Source organism: Amia ocellicauda, chromosome 5 (genome assembly GCF_036373705.1).
Source record: "Amia ocellicauda isolate fAmiCal2 chromosome 5, fAmiCal2.hap1, whole genome shotgun sequence".
Classification (NCBI taxonomy): domain Eukaryota; kingdom Metazoa; phylum Chordata; class Actinopteri; order Amiiformes; family Amiidae; genus Amia; species Amia ocellicauda.
This window is the reverse complement of record NC_089854.1, coordinates 13,854,291-13,871,671: the sequence shown is the minus strand read 5'-3', so window position 1 is coordinate 13,871,671 and position 17,381 is coordinate 13,854,291. Positions and strand designations below refer to the sequence as shown.

The window sequence follows — 17,381 nt, the reverse complement described above, 5'->3', positions numbered from 1 at the left end:
CACATTCGCTAGACTTGACATATACTTGTGTGGGAATTTGCTTACTTGTTTGCTTGCTTGTTAACCATATTTAAATGTGTGCAGTAGATTCACAGTTCCTTTCAGTTTGTTCCCCTCTGTAATATATAATTTATAACATGTGTATATGAGCTGTTTACAGGCAAAAAAACGTGTCCACATTCTTCATTTTTATTGTTAAGATTCTTGTTTTTTTTTGTATAACCTCTCTTAACCAGTTGAGTAGCCTGGGAGCGTGTGAAATGTTTGCTGGGTTTAAATTACTTTTAATTCAGAAAAGCTGAAGCTGACCTTCCTCCTTCCTCTTGCTTCTGTCAGTAGTTTAGTGGATAACTATGTTCAATATGGTTTATAACTTTATGGCAATTAAATGTTACAGACTTCTAGTTTATCTCTAGTTTATTTAGAATGATAAATATTTCTTCTTTAAATTTGACATTTTGCACTAAGACTTATTTTAATGCTGTTCATTTGAGTATGGACTGCTGAGCGCTGTTGTAAGCTTCAATGAAAAAGCACTTGTCATTAGTACTACAGCGGACACAGCAGAACAGCAAGGACTCTCATCATTGGTATATTGAGTGTTCACTGCTAAAGGTGCCAAAGAGGGGAATATTGATTCTCTTCACTGTGGATTAAAGAAGGACTGATAAGAGCTATCGGGGCTTGCAGATTCTGATACAGTGGAAATGTAAGTGACTCTTTAGGGGAGTGCAGCAGGCAGAGACGAAATTATGTAGCATCTCATTACTGTAGTCCCAGGTTTCCGTGGAGACCGGGAGACAGATATTGCAACTGTAACTCTGAACTTCTCGTCTTGAGCTATTTGTAAAATGTTGAGCTGACAATATGTGAATCTGAGTTCGAGCTGGAGCTGTGAGTGTGTTAGCAGCAACCCCCGCATGGGATAGTGTGACTGATTTTATGGTGATTGAATTAAAGCAATCTTACTTTACCAGGCGATTTATTTTAGTGGCAAATACAGAGTCACAGCCTCTCAGAACTGTGCTTTACGGTTAGGGATTGAGAGGTTTAAGCTCTTTTAAATGTGTGCCTTCAGGAAAATATTTCCTTTTGTATTTTACCCTGAAATGACCAGTGGTTAAGCTTAATAGTACAGTAAATTGATTTATTTTTCTTTATATGTGAATTACTTTCATCGGCTTGCTGTCATATATCCATGACTGATCTTTGGTCCTGTTTTCAGTGCTGCTGTGCTGTACTGGCTAGATTGCTGAACATTTAAGAGTTATAATTTCATAGCCTATTATGTTGGGGGCACTTTCTTGTCAGAATGCCTTTTAAGCAGTCATACCAGTAAACCTATTATTATCCTGTTTTCTGAGATGAGAAGTGAACATGTCAATGCCATTTGTAAAGTATATTGCCAGTATATTCTCCCAATAAAATGTGGCATTGCCAAAACCACATATTCAGCACAGTAGTGTTATGACTGGCTTGCTTATAATATTTAATAACTTACATCAAAGTTAATGTGAGTTCCATGTTGGTTCAAATTGTCTCAAATTTTACTTGCTGTATGATAGATTTCTCTATTATTATTTATTTATTTATTTATTGTTATTTATTTATTTTGCATGCATACATCCAAGTTATTTAGAGTATTAAGTGAACTTTTATAAGTAAATAGTCATGCTGTGTAGCAATTTTGACCTTTACAATGGCATTTTAAAATGGCCCTATTTTAATAATATATATCATATATTGTATTTGTATTTAAGTGAGAAAGTCATGCTCAGATAAATATATACACTCACCTAAAGGATTATTAGGAACACCTGTTCAATTTCTCATTAATGCAATTATCTAACCAACCAATCACATGGCAGTTGCTTCAATGCATTTAGGGGTGTGGTCCTGGTCAAGACAATCTCCTGAACTCCAAACTGAATGTCTGAATGGGAAAGAAAGGTGATTTAAGCAATTTTGAGCATGGCATGGTTGTTGGTGCCAGACGGGCCGGTCTGAGTATTTCACAATCTGCTCAGTTACTGGGATTTTCACGCACAACCATTTCTAGGGTTTACAAAGAATGGTGTGAAAAGGGAAAAACATCCAGTATTCGGCAGTCCTGTGGGCGAAAATGCCTTGTTGATGCTAGAGGTCAGAGGAGAATGGGCCGACTGATTCAAGCTGATAGAAGAGCAACTTTGACTGAAATAAGCACTCGTTACAACCGAGGTATGCAGCAAAGCATTTGTGAAGCCACAACACGTACAACCTTGAGGCGGATGGGCTACAACAGCAGAAGACCCCACCGGGTACCACTCATCTCCACTACAAATAGGAAAAAGAGGCTACAATTTGCACAAGCTCACCAAAATTGGACAGTTGAAGACTGGAAAAATGTTGCCTGGTCTGATGAGTCTCGATTTCTGTTGAGACATTCAGATGGTAGAGTCAGAATTTGGCGTAAACAGAATGAGAACATGGATCCATCATGCCTTGTTACCACTGTGCAGGCTGGTGGTGGTGGTGTAATGGTGTGGGGGATGTTTTGTTGGCACACTTTAGGCCCCTTAGTGCCAACTGGGCATCGTTTAAATGCCACGGCCTACCTGAGCATTGTTTCTGACCATGTCCATCCCTTTATGACCACCATGTACCCATCCTCTGATGGCTACTTCCAGCAGGATAATGCACCATGTCACAAAGGTCGAATCACTTCAAATTGGTTTCTTGAACATGACAATGAGTTCACTGTACTAAACTGGCCCCCACAGTCACCAGATCTCAACCCAATAGAGCATCTTTGGGATGTGGTGGAACGGGAGCTTCGTGCCCTGGATGTGCATCCCACAAATCTCCATCAACTGCAAGATGCTATCCTATCAATATGGGCCAACATTTCTAAAGAATGCTTTCAGCACCTTGTTGAATCAATGCCACGTAGAATTAAGGCAGTTCTGAAGGTGAAAGGGGGTCAAACACAGTATTAGTATGGTGTTCCTAATAATCCTTTAGGTGAGTGTATATGGCAGATGAAAGTTTAGACACCTCCTGTTTTCATTCATTTTGGTGATTTAGGTTGAATTCATGCACAGAAAACTGAAAATATATTGATAGGTCAGTATAGGCAGCAGTGGTTAGAGCTCTGGACTTATACCCAGAAGGTTGTGGGTTCAAATCCTGGGTGAAGCAGTGCTGTTGTACCCTTGAGCAAGGTAATTCACTTAGATTGCTCCAGTAAAATGCACAGCTGTATAAATGGGTTCAAATATAAGTTGTCCTGGATAAGAGTGTCAGCTAAATGACAAATAATGTAATGTGTTATTACAACATTAATTAAACTAATCACAAGAAATCATAGTTTTAAGTGAAGGGTTTGAATATGTCTTGACTGCAGCTGTGTAGATTTGAAGTTTTCATTTTTGTTTTGGTTTGTGTTTTATTTTCCCATTATCCAATCTTCTCTAAAGCACCATTAAGCTGAGTAATATGCAGTTTCATTTGATAAAGTCTATTAATCTTCTCTTCAGAGAGATGTTGTGAGACACAAACACCTTCTACTAACCCCAAAAATTAAATACGTTTTGAAAAGGCATTACCAATATGTTTTTTGATGGATATTATGTATGTTTGCAGTGGATATTGTGGATTTTACCTTTTAAATGTTCGACATCTAGGCTAAATCAGTTCCATTAATCTCTTCCCTCTGATTTGAAGCAGTTAAAGGATGTACTGTCACATATTTTGTAATGTCAAGCTCCTCTCAAACCCTTGCTTAGTCTATTAATTACATTACTATCACAATCCTATACAATCAATAATGACATGCTAATGAGGTCAACTCAAGCTCTGCCACCTTGCTTTTAACACTTAAAGCATTTGGATACAAGCATTTGTCTCATGTGACTTATTTGTCTCCGATGGCGACTTTCATTTTGAGTATTTAATCCGCGAATAGTCCTCCCTATGCCTCTTTCTAGAGCCAGCATTTTACTGAACTGTATTTTAGTTCACTGATCTCAGCACTGCTCTAGGCTACCAGAACTATGTCTTTCTGTTTCTGGCTAAACTCATTGTATAGTATTGATCACCACCGCTGAAAGTGTAAGAGAATGCAGTGAGCTTGTAAATTGTGGGTGTAAGACAAAGAAAAACTGACCTCTCTGATACTGACCTTTAGAGCTGTGAATGTGAGTTTCAAAAGTGTGACCTAGATTTCTGTAATTCCACAATAAGGCACCGAAATCCACAGCTTATTTTGTTAGTATTAAATCAGGACTGATGCATTTGATTTCAGAATAAGGCTGGGTAAAAGGAACCCCACTTCATCCTTTCTTGCTGTTAGGACCCAATGATTTTTCATATGTTGTCCATGTGTTTAAATATCCAGTTGGATTGTTCATGTAATTTACTTCTAAAATCTAACTTGATGAGTGGGTATTGTGATTTGTGTAAAGCCTTGAGGAACTTGTCTAAAGGTACTGTATGAATCTATTTATGTTTGTTTGGCAGCAGTAGCCAATTGGAAATTAGGGATGTAGTTTTATCTGTGTAGACCATCTTCACTAACAGAGTCTTTAACAGGTAAATCATACACTCATGTATTAATTTGGTATCTCCCTATTTTCTTTTTTTTGTTTACTTACTTATTGATTTATTTAGATTTTCTTGCGTTGTGAAGGACCGTCTTTCATTTGCTGCTGAGATGGAGCTGAGCTATTCGATTTTTACTTTGGCCAATGAAAATTGCGAGAACTGATATTTTGTTGTCTGAGTTGACAATTATGTATAACTCAGTTTTCCCATTCTTTAAAAATATATTTACATCCACAAACAAAAAGCAAAGTTCCCATTGAACTCCCACATTCCTTTTTCTTTTTTCTTTTCAATTTACTGAGTCCCATGTCTCCCTTCAGTAAACAGTACAAAGAATTTCTGACTTAACTGCCTGTCTCTCAAACCTCCCGAAGCATGGTTAGCTTAGAAGAGAAAAAAAAATCTATCAGCATGCAGTTCATTGCGGCAGTCAATGAGTCAGTTCTCTGAGGTTTTGGATTACGTTCAGAGAGCAAAGAGTCACTGGCATAGGGAAATGAATCCTTGGTCCCTAGCGCCTGCAGGAAGTACATCATAAAAGGATCAGACATACTTGCATCTCATAGCAAGAATGGCTCTTGCTGAAGGTAACTCCACTTCCCCTCCAACACATTACATCATGTTGCATGTTTAAATTTATTTATAATTAATGGGGGAAAAAAAACTTTCAAGGAAGCTTTTCAAAGCAGTCTGGACAGCACTAATCCCAAACCCTAAACTGGACCATGAAGTCATGCTTGTATCCTGTCCTAACACTAATTCAGAAGTTATTTCCTTCCGTGCTGATGTGATTTTGTGGATTTTATCCCAGTTATGAAAATAAGGGAAACAAAAGGTAATGGTCTTATGGTTACAATAAACTTATTTGTAGAATATTATGTTGAGAAATTTAGGAAATGTTTGGCCATGGAATTAAGTTGAGTGAAATTACGGTTACATTTTGGTTAGGGTTAGAAACTCCAGTAAACTTAGTGTTTCGTTAAGGTTTGGGTTGTGTTTCTGCTGAGTTAACTGGATGTGGTATAGATTTCTGAGCCTAGCTTTCAATTTGGGCTTGAAGCTGTTGTTGGGGCTTAAAACAAACTGAAAATTGAAAATGTTGCCATGGTAAATTGTATTTGGAGATGCAGTGGGAAATGGTCTTATTGGTTATTATTGGTTCGTCGGAGTATATGTAAAGTGTTGTGTTCAGGAATAGAGCTATATTTAACACAAATGTGAATTAAGACTACTGTGTCTTTGTTTTGTAAATTAATATTAAAATTAAGTTGTTTTAAGAGAACAACGTGATACTTGAATCAAATCTGATTGTTTTTTGAAATCTAATATTTTTTGTCTATAAATTACTTAAAAGAATGTACAGATATTTATATGATATCTTAAAAAATACATATACATTGCTATACAGATACTACATTTTAATTAGATTTTAGTTTTTATTTATTTATATACATTTCAATAACATATATTCCCTTCCCTGGTACTCTCAGAAAAAGATCTTAGCAACTCTACATCTTGTTGAATTAAAGGCTAATTTGCTCTAATTATATAATGCAGTACAGTCCTCGTCAAAACAGACCTTTGGGATCCGCTCCAGAAATTCATACATATTGCATTATTTGCTTACATGTTCCTAATGCCATTAAATATTACTTGGATGTCAGAATATTGAACTGTGTTGGTTCTTTAGAACATTTAAACATAAAGAGAAAAGACATCCACATTTTCTCTGATTAAATTCAGAGTTTAATGTTGCTTTAGCCTGCTAATAAAACATTAATTATGAATTAAATCAATAAATAAATTCCCTCCCAAATGGCAATCAATCTGTTTTGATGAACATCAAAATAAATTCTAGCTGATTTAAATCAGTGACCCTAAGAGTAAATATAAAGTTGTTGGGGTTCAATAGAAATAATTTTTTCCTTTGCTACACTTCTTCAAAGTCTTGAAAAAGTGCTGGAAACTTTAAAGTCGTATATATTTCCCTTTGAAATTATGTTGTGGTAGGGTGGGAGGAATAGAACAATACAGAGGACTTTTCAAGAAGAAACTATTCAATGCCCAGATTAAATCTTGTGCAGAATGTCGTCCAGGTATTTCTGTCATAGATTGCAACTCATATGCTTTCAGGAAGCTCACTCTACCGCCGTGGAGCAGTAGAGGATGTCAAGTGAGCCCAGGCAGTCTGAAGAGTCGCAGAAATCCAGAGAGAGAAGCACCTCCAATCAAAGGGTTTTTATTACATGCAGCTGCAAGGAAGAGGTTCAAGAGGCGATCTCAAGAACAGTCTCAGAGAAGTTACAAACTACAGGCACTTTTATGCAGACCAGACAGGAGAGAAAGATAACAGGGCCCACATGTCTGTCCCATGATGAGTATAAGTTTGGTTTCTGCCTGACAACTGCTCAGGAAGACCCATATATAGTAAAACCGGTGAGAATTAAGGCATATGTAATGTTTAATATAAGGGGTTTGTATGATGATCAAGCTGGTGCTGGTGAAAACTGGGTCTTATCAGACTCTGTTCTTCTAGGTATCATGGTTGAGCTATAGCACAGTACCATAGCACAGTGAGACAGTGAACTTGTTCACACAGACACACAGGGAAAGAAATGGAGTTCTTCACAGTCAGACCCCTGAGGGAAGGCATGACCTGTCAACCTGTAGAAGTGGAATAGAGAAGGTTTGCGGGGCTTTATGGAGAGGCAAGAGATTGGAGGCAGGAAGGATTAACACTGATTGCAGATATGTTATAATATTGAAACACCCACAATGTTCTCCATTCCTGAGAAGTTGTGACCTTTTGTGTGTACTTGCTAGTGTCAGAGATAAGACCCAACACAAACTTTTCTCCTTCATATCAAGTGGCACCAATCCTGGAGTGCACAGTGAGCATCTTTACCCCTCTGTGTTAAGCAGAGATAGGGCATGGTACTCCAGATAACAAGGTGAATGAACGAGGGGATCTCGTTCTGATAGATTGAAGATGCCTAAGAGGAGACAGCCAGGCAACGAAGTGTGAAAGACATTTGCAGCCTGAAGGAACCCCAGACCTGAAAGAGGCTAAAGGATTATTTGCTCAGTTTCACCCTGTGACACTGTGTATAGGTGAATCACAAATTCCTTTACAAGCTGTACTGGGAATATGTTGAGGCTGCAAATATTAATAAGCAGAGCCCTGTCACAGAGTGTTTCCTAATCCTGATTGCTCTTCTGCGGTGCATTTCATACGCAGTTATTAGGTCTCTGCTAAAGCAAAGAGATGCCCAATGTAGATTTCAACACCATTCACATTGGTTTGTCTATTGTTAAAATGCATTGAAAGCAAGGATAGAAAGGCCTGTACCTTTAAAATACATTGTGTGATTTTAGAAAAATGCAAGATCCTAAAAGAATGCTTGAATACATTCCCATTCCATTTAAATTATTTACCAGTGTGTTGATTTGTTTGTATGTGTTATTTATGTTGTCTGTACACAATGTATTTGAATTATGTAATCTTTGTGTAGTGTGCTGGTCTGGATTTGAACCGTGCCAACACAAGTCCCCCTCCTAGTGCTCCACATCACACAACTCCATCCAGTAGAGAGATAATCCCGCAACGCCAGAAGACCGGTCTCCCACCACGGGAGGTTGGTACACTCTACTGATTTCACAGAGTGGTTACATCACCGTAAAGAGCTCACGTACACAATGAGCCCCCTACATTTAACATGAATGGTAAATAATGCAGTGAGGTGGATTTTAAGTAAGGCGCACATGTTTAGCTTACATGTGTGAGTGTAAACTCCTCTCTCCTTTAGCTGTGCACATTCATTTCTTCTATCGCATTTATTGTCAAGAGCTTCCCTTCCTCCCACACCAGCACATTGCTCACATACTGCTGTCACATACAGTAGGCTATGATATTTTATCACTCAATTCTGGATAACTTGTTGACCTTTATCTTCCAGCTATTATTCATAAAAACCTGTCAGAAATATGGGGAAAATTCCAGAGTGAGGAAAACAGATTTCAAAATGTTTATTGGCAGCCAGTTTCTTTTAAATTGCATTTAGTTTGTTGTCTGTGCAAGACTAGATAGAAGCAAGAAGGTGTGTAAAGGTCTGTCACACAGCGTCAAGTTTACTCAATTGGTGCATTGGTTGATAGATTTCCAGAAAATGTAGATTTTATATTGTATTGTATAATGTATATTGGTATTCCAGTGAGGTTTGTAATGCAAGCGTGCACACTTGAGTATTAGATCCGTTTGCTATACTTTTGGACTTTGCCATTTCAGTCTCATTCACCTGGATTATGGTTGGCATTGATTAAACTAAAGACTCTGTATCCTTGAATTAGACCAGAGCAGAAGTGGGGGAGAGGGTGATGTGGCTAGGAAAGTGCAGTGAAATACGATCGAAAATGTCATGTATATTAAAGCTGTGAGTGATAAAGTGTGAGTAATGAGTGAGAATGGAAGCAGCCATCCACTCATGTGTGTCGCCTTAAGATGCGTTTTTGAGTGCTTGACGTCTTTGAAGGAGGATATCAGAAGTGATTTTAAGGCGCTGTCTAAGGTAGACATTTGAAAGCAGACAAAGGTGTAAGCACAGGAGCTTCTTTTGGTTGCTTGGTCGTTTGTTTTATTTAGACAGTTTGACTGTTTTGGTTGTAAAAGGCATTCAAAAAAGCCTGCTTTCTTTGGAAACTGCAGCTGTGCCATGCAAGGTAGAGTCTCTGTGTCAAAGGCATCCCTTGCACGTTAAACATTTACATATTAATTTCCTAATTCTTCCAGTTCCCATGGAAAAAAACTATTCATTTGGCTCCAAATGTGACAGATAACTGATTTTTGTAAGGCAGGCAGCCCTCTCCGTATCTTGATCATAAGCAAATGAGTATTCTTTGCATTAGACAAATATAGCTACTGTTGCTAAGCTATGTACCACACAAAGAGGTTTAAGGAACTGTTCAAGACTGCAAACTAAACAAGACACTGTCGCATGCACCGTAAACACTAAATTTGTCACGGTACACATTTCTGGGTTTTTGTAACATTCTTTTGGCCCCTTGCTCTTTACGTTGGTTGTGACCAGGGGGGGTTTGCTTTCTTTCCTCAGCATTTCCCGGCTATGAGCGGGGCCTTCATGGATTCTCCATACAACGGCAACACCTCCCTGCAAACCTCCACCTCCAACCTCCACGCCAACTTCAACCGGCCACAGGAGCCCGAAGAGGAGGCCAAGCTCTCCAGTGAAGCCATCTGGCTGTGGGTCGCCATCATCGCCACCATCGGGAACATCGTGGTTGTGGCAGTGGTCTGTGCCTGTACCTTTTAAGAGCTCTTAGTCCACAAGCACACAGCTCCCATCCTTTCTTAGCATAGCCATCTTACTCCAAGTTTCAGAATAGCTAGAAATGAGGAACTTTCCACAATATCAGGCCCTTCAATCCCCTACCTTCCTTCTTCACAGTTTTTTGTTGTTGTGGTTTGTATGTTTTAAGGATCTGTACCATGGAGGCACAACAAGATCTAAACTTAAAATTTTATCTTTTAATTAATTTAAATCCTATATCCCATGTTGGGTTTGTTTTGGGTTTTTTCATCCATAGATCCGATTTAAACAGACTACTTTTTGCTGATAAGGAAAGATAATCTCACATATATGTAAAGACATAATTTGATCACTATGCACACTGAAATGGTTAGTGACATCTTAGTAAAAAGGAATCTTGAAGGCTTTCCTACGTCTGTACAATCGGAAATCTTAATGGATCATGAGGTGAAATCCATTAATGCAGTATTAAAGCATTTGCAAGAAAAAAGATGTATCCAGTAAGGTAAGACACCAAAAATTGCTGAAGCAGGAACATTTCTCCCTTTATATATGAATCTAATTATTATTTGTTTTACACAAAGGTTGGCAAATAAATTGATGGCAACATAACAGAAATGCCATCCCTATGGAATAATATGACGTGGCATCTGGAAGTAGAGGGGGTTGAGGGGGTGAAATAGTTAATTGAAGTCAGACAGCAGGGTTTAGGATAGTGTTGCGGGACACTGAAAGTCAAATTTCTGTATTTCACTGTCTTGCACCCTCCTCTGTCAGTGAAACCTCCCCCTGTGCAGAGAACAATCAGAGTGCTTTATAACGTCACGCCTGTGTAACCGGCCCCCATAATTCCTTGCGAGACCGTTTCATCGCTTGAGGTGAGTCAGGATGCAGGGGATGCGTTTTCTGGCCCCGGGGACACACTTCCTCTCCCCGTCTCCTCAGCACCGTGTGCAATCACCGTGACCATTCTGCAGCTCCTCTGGCTGGGTGTAATTGCTCTCTGTGGATGCTTGAAGTGGGCTGGGAGGGGCATATGTGTCTTCCTCAAACCTTATTTTTTTGCCTTTCATTGGAGCAAATCTGTGACGGAGAGAGAGATATTAAGAAACGTTTTAACATGCAGTGTTTTTTAGCTGAAGAAATTAACTGTGCCAGCTGGGACACCTTGAAAAGATTCCTTCTGACATAAGTCACTGTCCTGTGAGTTAGAGAGAGGGGAAAAGTGATTGGCATGAGCACGATTTCGGTAAATGTTTGCAGTCCAAATCCACCACAAAGAGATGCAAAAAGATTGCTACTTGCATACACCTGAACTCTGAGCCACAAATTAAAGTCAGAATTGTAATAGGAGGCTAATGAGGGTTAGTCCTTTTTCATGTCTTGCCAATTTAAATTGAAACAAAAAAACTAAAGGCGGAAGTTTGTTTTAATCTCTCCTACTGGTGTTCTGAACAACAGGCTACATTTCCAAGTTCAGAAAATAAACAAGAGTTTAATAATCTCCTTGGGTTGCTATAGCAACTGTGTGGGCATCATTTTCTAAGTTTAACTCTTGGGTAAAAAAAAAAGAAAAATTGAAGTAGTTTTGTGGGCGAGAGAATTTAAGTTGGGGGGGGAATTCGGCTGCATTTGTTTTTAATCAAAGAAAACCAAAGCTTGAGAGAACCAAAATTCGGAAAGTCATATTAATGACATAAATTAATCTCCTATAATTAACAATACTTGCGTGCAAAACTTTTGACAAGAAGTTAATTATGTAGACAGAAATCTTGCAGACAACCATTTTAACAAGACGTCCAAAATGAATGCTTGAGGTAGAAGCCTCGGAGCAATTCAAATGAACTAATGCAGTATGGGTTTGAAAGGCAGAAATAAGAAAGGAATTATTGGCGCTGCAATTCCCTTGTACATATTTGAAGATATTATCCTGTCAATTATAGAAATGTTCACTTCAGATATATTTTTTGACATCTCCATGAGGTAAAAAATGCATTTTAGGAAAATATATTTTATGTGTAAGCTTGAGATGATACTTATTTTTTAAAGTATTTGTGTGTGTGTGTGTGGGGGGGGGGGGGGAAGGTGGGGGGGTTACTTTTAGGATGAAATGACACAACAGGATAGTAAAAGGCAAACAACCTCAAATGGAGCTTTTTGGGATGCATTTAGGATTAAATAAATATATACTTATACATACATAGGCCTGCATTCTTGGTTTGTGTACTAGCCATTGTGTGTTTGTGTGGGTGCGTGTGTGTGTGTTTATTAGCATCAGGGAAAAGCTTTGGTAGTTTACTGGGGCATTAGATCTAAGTAATCTACCAAAACCTCTCCCTGCCTGCCAGTGGCTGTGTGCTTTATTAAGAGCTCTGTAAGGGCACAGGTACCCATTTGCCATGCCCAGGAAGGTTTCTGCCCAAAGACTGACACATCTGGGCACCCTTTCAAAACCATACATTGATCTGGGACTTCTACATGTAAGGATTAACAATGTGGATCTTTCAGGTATGTGAATAACTGTTTGTTTTGGGTTTTTTGGAAAAGGGAGGTTTTTAGTTTCTTGCTCTTCACTCTAAATGGAGTCTAAATCGATAACAACCAGAACCATCATAAAAGCATAGCCGGCATTTCAGAGATGCTTGCATATATACCTCCTGTATTGTATAATTTTATTATATAGAAAACCTTACCATACTATTATTGAGTTCAAAATCTTTGGCCATGATTGTACCTCACTGAGTAGGAGTTGTTACTTTGCCATGGTGCCTGCTATAGTCGGGGCCATGTTTTGTTAACCGAGCACCAACCTTTGCAGTCACAGAAGTCGAAAGCAAATACCATTATGTGTCACATGCTGATAATAACCAAGTTTCTATGAAGTTAGAAATGTCAAGACCAACTGTGCTAAGCAACGTGATATACCCGTGTTTAAAAGCCCACACAAACACCCACATGAACCTACACAAAATCTATTTATATTCAGCAGATGTAGTGTTGCATAATCATTGAAACCACTCTCAGGATTTGAAGGCATTGTATCTTTCTCTGCTTCAAAAAAATAAGCAGCAGTTACCAAATCAGGTTCATTTCTCTTTTTTTAAACCCCAATGACATGCTTTCTTATCTAGCATAACTGCTGTATACATAATTATTGAGTTTTCTGATGCACAAAAAATGTCAAGAGATGGAACATACGCAGACTTTATCCTGCAAACTAATTGTTCTCTATGGATCCTCAATCTGTGTCAGAGTGAGTGGAAAAGAAAGCAGAAGATCTGGACTTATCAGCGTGTGTGGAGATCTCTGTGACCTACTTCAGAACGTACAGTGTTTTCAAAGGATTCTCTGCATTAGTGAGTGTATCTCTGTGGCCATCTAGATTATGACTTTATTTATTTATTCTGTGTATCCTTATTCTTTTTCTGCTTCTCATTCTTTTACCCAAAAGAGACCGCAACCAGAAGAAAAACACTTGAAAGACTTAAAGTATTTAGCGGTACATTCATCTGTCGCTGTACAGTAGCTTCCAGTTTCCCAGCAACATTATCAGAGCGGAAGTCAGAGAAAATTAGCTTTGCCTCGGCCCCCTCGGATTTGCTAGAGTAGCAAACGATAGAGGTATCTACTGGCATTATTTATTTTTCAGCAATTTGAGAAAAAAGGAGGAGCACAATTGAAGGATAGCTCTTTCCCGTTGACAGATGTAGCTGTGTATGTTTGAATTAATTCTGCGCAGAGCCCAGAGGGGAGGTAAATTTGTTGTTTTTTTGTTTTTTAACATGCTATGAAGCACAAACTGTTCTCTCCTCATACCCTTAACTGGCTTTACAGCTTTATTTTGCCTTTCGACCTGCAGGAGGGCATTTCAATTTTCCACTTATCGTCATTGAATATCTGCAGAAGTGCTTTATGAGTTGCAAAGGCAGGGAAGTTTAATTCTACAGGCATTGAGAATTCCTGATGCCTGCAACTTTGACATTAGTGGAGCTATTGCTCACATATAGGTTATATATCTTATGCTGCGACTTACTGTTGGAAATGCCGTTAGCCAGCACCAGGGCAAACAGAAGATCAGATCAAGGTTGAGACCTTTGTATAAATGCACTGTAAATGGATAGATAGATCTGTCTTGAAGTGAGCCACTTGGGTAGTTTTGCCACAAAATGCTTAGGCCTCTCATTGTGACTCATTTCCTTTGCGAGTTGCAGGCTCTCGTACTAATTGTACTGATGAAGCAGAAAGCCTGCTGCTTCACTAAAGCCCCCAGCCATGCATTAGAATCGCCTAACACACATCCTGTTGTCTTATCCCTCATGCAAGTTCACCTTGGAAAATGTACCATAGAAATTTAACCATAGATTTACAGTGGTTTCAAATGGGTTGGACATGACTTCACTTTACTGGACTACACTGGACCATGAATTAACCATTGTGGACTATAGCAAACATGTTTAACCGTGTATGCTGGTATTTCCGTGGTACGCTCTAGTAAAGCACAGAAATTTTGATAAAACCACAGTTAAAGTGCCAAAAATCGATGGTACTTAGAAGATAAACTTGCATACTGCTTTTGAGAAGGAGATCTGGAATACATTACTTTGGATAAGTATATACTATACCTCAAAGCAAAGTGACAATGAATTGTAAGTCAGGCTCCTGTTACATATCTGTGGAAATGTTCCCATTTCATTTCGTTTTATTTAAGATAAATAAAAGTTTATTTTTTTAATTATTTAAATGTTCGTTTTACATTCAACAAAATTGGATACATATGCAGTACTGTGTGGTATCTATTCATTATGAAAGAGTGCCTATCTGGAGAGTTTATTTTGTGGGTGGGAAAAACAATATCTGGCATATTTCTCTGCTGTTGCCATGGTACTTTTTCTACTTTGTCTTAATCACGAGAATTGAGCTTCTCCTCCAAACTCTCGTTATTGTTTCATTAGTATCCCCGATTGGTTTATATTGTTGCAAACCTGTGACTTTATCACAGAGTCATTATTTGAGTCATTCTGCACAGCTGAAAAGCGTTACTAGATGGCTAGCTCCTCTTTTGGTTCTGGGGGGTATATTAAAAAAAGTACTATCACTGTCTCAATTGATTTTTGTTTGTTTCCAGCTTCTGAAGATACCTTGGCACACTAGAGGGCAACTGAGGACACGGCCTATTAAACAAATAACCTGGCTGTAGGTGCTCAAGTGGTACTTTTCAAGGCAGGAACTCTCATTGTGGAGACTGGGAAGGCAGCATCAAGAGTTACTTGTCCCCAAGTGAAGACAAATCTTTATAAAGTCAGTGCCCTGAAGCAGATGATCTGCACGTTTGGGAGTAACAAATGCAACACAAACTCATTGTTGAGGCTATCTTAACATGAAGCGAACAGGGATCTACTGACAATGCATCAACAAAAACATTTTTTTGTTTTTCCATTTGCAAAGGTTTAAAGTGTGTGTGTGTGTGTGTGTGTGTGTGTGTATATATATTAAATATTTAAAAAGAAAACCTACAGATTGGACAATATGGCATGTCACTTTAGACAAGGAGGCTGCACGATTGCACTTGCAAGCATTAAAACCCCCATAAATTCTGGATATCTAATGGACCAGAAAAGAAAAAAAAAAAATGGGGGATTATTATTGGGCTGTTTGAAATTAACTTTAGAGGAGTCATAAAGGGGAGGAATCAGACTTGTTTGATTCTGATGTGGTTGAGGGAACAGTAATGCCTGCCAAATCAGCACTTTTACGTATTGGTTTGTTTCTTTATTAACCGTGGCTTCTACAGTGCTTGAACTATAACAGGGTCATTAAATGTCTAAATTAGTATGCAAATATTAGTGTTGTCTGTGGATTAGGGCTGGGGCACAGCTGTTCAATTGACAATACTGTACTGGTACAAGCTTATTGTAACTCTTAGGTGTTTGGATTTATTGCATTAACCAGAAGTCTTTAAAGTAATAAATGCATTTAATGGTGTCATCCGTATTTGATTATACTATTTGAAAATGTTTTTTGGAAGGCATTCCTAGTCACTCCTCTTATGAAATCATACATCAGAATGCCTTTTCTCAAGTCTTTATCAAACCAATGGCAGCTGATCAATTGTGAATCAACATGGAGAAACTCCTATTGTGTATTGCAGCAGAATGTATTGCTTTTGGCTCAACTCAAAACAGTAAAACTATGTTTGTTTTTCAATTTAGCTAACAAAAGAGACTGACAGACCTGCTGGAATAGAAAAAAAGCTTTACTTACCTGAATTGGACTACAGCTTCACTAAACCTTTAAAAGGAATAATTTGACTAACTGAAACTTGCTTGCTTTGACCGACTTGAACAGCTCAGTTTTCTGTAAACTATGTTTTGAAGGTTTATTTATTTTGGACACGCAAAAGAGTTTCCTCGAACAGGGTAAATTCTATTAAGCATGCAAGGGCATGCCTCCCATATAGACTTAGTTTATTCAAGCCATGTATAGGTTCTTTACATATGTATGCTGTACATATTTTTCTCCTGTGTTTTAATTTCATATTGTGGTTTATAATCTTTGACATCCGATTTGCTTTTTGCTTTTGGCTTCAGTTACGAACTGAATTGCATGTGATTAAAAAAGCAGGGTTTTGTAGTGCTGTACTAAAATGTCATTTATAAAATAGTCACTTTTTGTTGAAGCCAATTTTATCCCAATGTTTAAACACCGTCTTGTTTTGGGAAAAAGTATTTGCACTGTTTATTTTTATTTTGAAGAGCTCTTGCTCTTTAAAAGTAGAGTAAAATGCTTTAAATACAATGAACTTAGTCATAAACATAGGCGTAGGAATATCAGTCCATTTTAATATATATAAACCAGGATATTTTATTTAAAGAAATACCAATCATTACTAAGGATTATTTTTTTAAATGTCAGACTTTTTATTAATTGTGAATATTTGAAATGCCTCTATTTAAAACTCATAATTACTATAAAGAAGTCAGAATTTCTTTCAAAGTGTTTCAGACTTTTTATTTGATAATTTCTTTCATTTTAATGAATGGCTCACAAAAAATATTTTGAAGTGATATATTCTTCAAATGTATTAAACTCTCCCTGTTTATCTCACTGAGGCACATTTGTATACAATTAAAATAATAATAATAATGGTTGGTACTGTAATGTATTAAGATGTTGATATAACTAACCTGAAATCAGTCAATAATGATGGAAAATATAGATTAGACTTCAGATATTGAGGTTTAATAATTGAGGTTTTTTTTGTTTTTTTTCAAAAGTAGCAAAGGCCTACTAACATTCCATATTACTTTGTGGAAAAATATATAGACTTTTGTTGTACATTTACATTTTAAGATGAAAAGTGGTCTTGTTTATCTTAATTTAGCAGTAGGTCAATATATTGGATTTTATTATTTTGATTATGTAATATTACATTATTATTATTAAAGAAAACACACAAAAGTCTCTAAATAAATA

General features: G+C 37.7%; 1 protein-coding gene across 3 annotated transcripts in view; it reads left to right on the top strand.

The window, feature by feature from the left end:
* Window positions 1–15,890, top strand: part of LOC136749536 (uncharacterized protein C14orf132) — a 31,073-nt gene extending 15,183 nt beyond the window's left edge. The window contains exons 2-4 of one of the 3 annotated variants that reach the window (XR_010816762.1): window positions 8,097–8,219; window positions 9,693–12,416; window positions 15,034–15,890. Coding sequence is in view for 2 of the 3 variants with exons in the window: in XM_066703937.1 (XP_066560034.1) it covers window positions 8,097–8,219; window positions 9,693–9,890; window positions 15,034–15,105 (393 nt within the window). In the remaining variant the exon portion in view is untranslated. The remainder of the gene's footprint in view (window positions 1–8,096; window positions 8,220–9,692; window positions 12,417–15,033) is intronic. The other 2 variants (XM_066703937.1, XM_066703938.1) reach the window with 2 other exon arrangements.
* The last annotated feature ends 1,491 nt before the right edge of the window (window positions 15,891–17,381 follow it).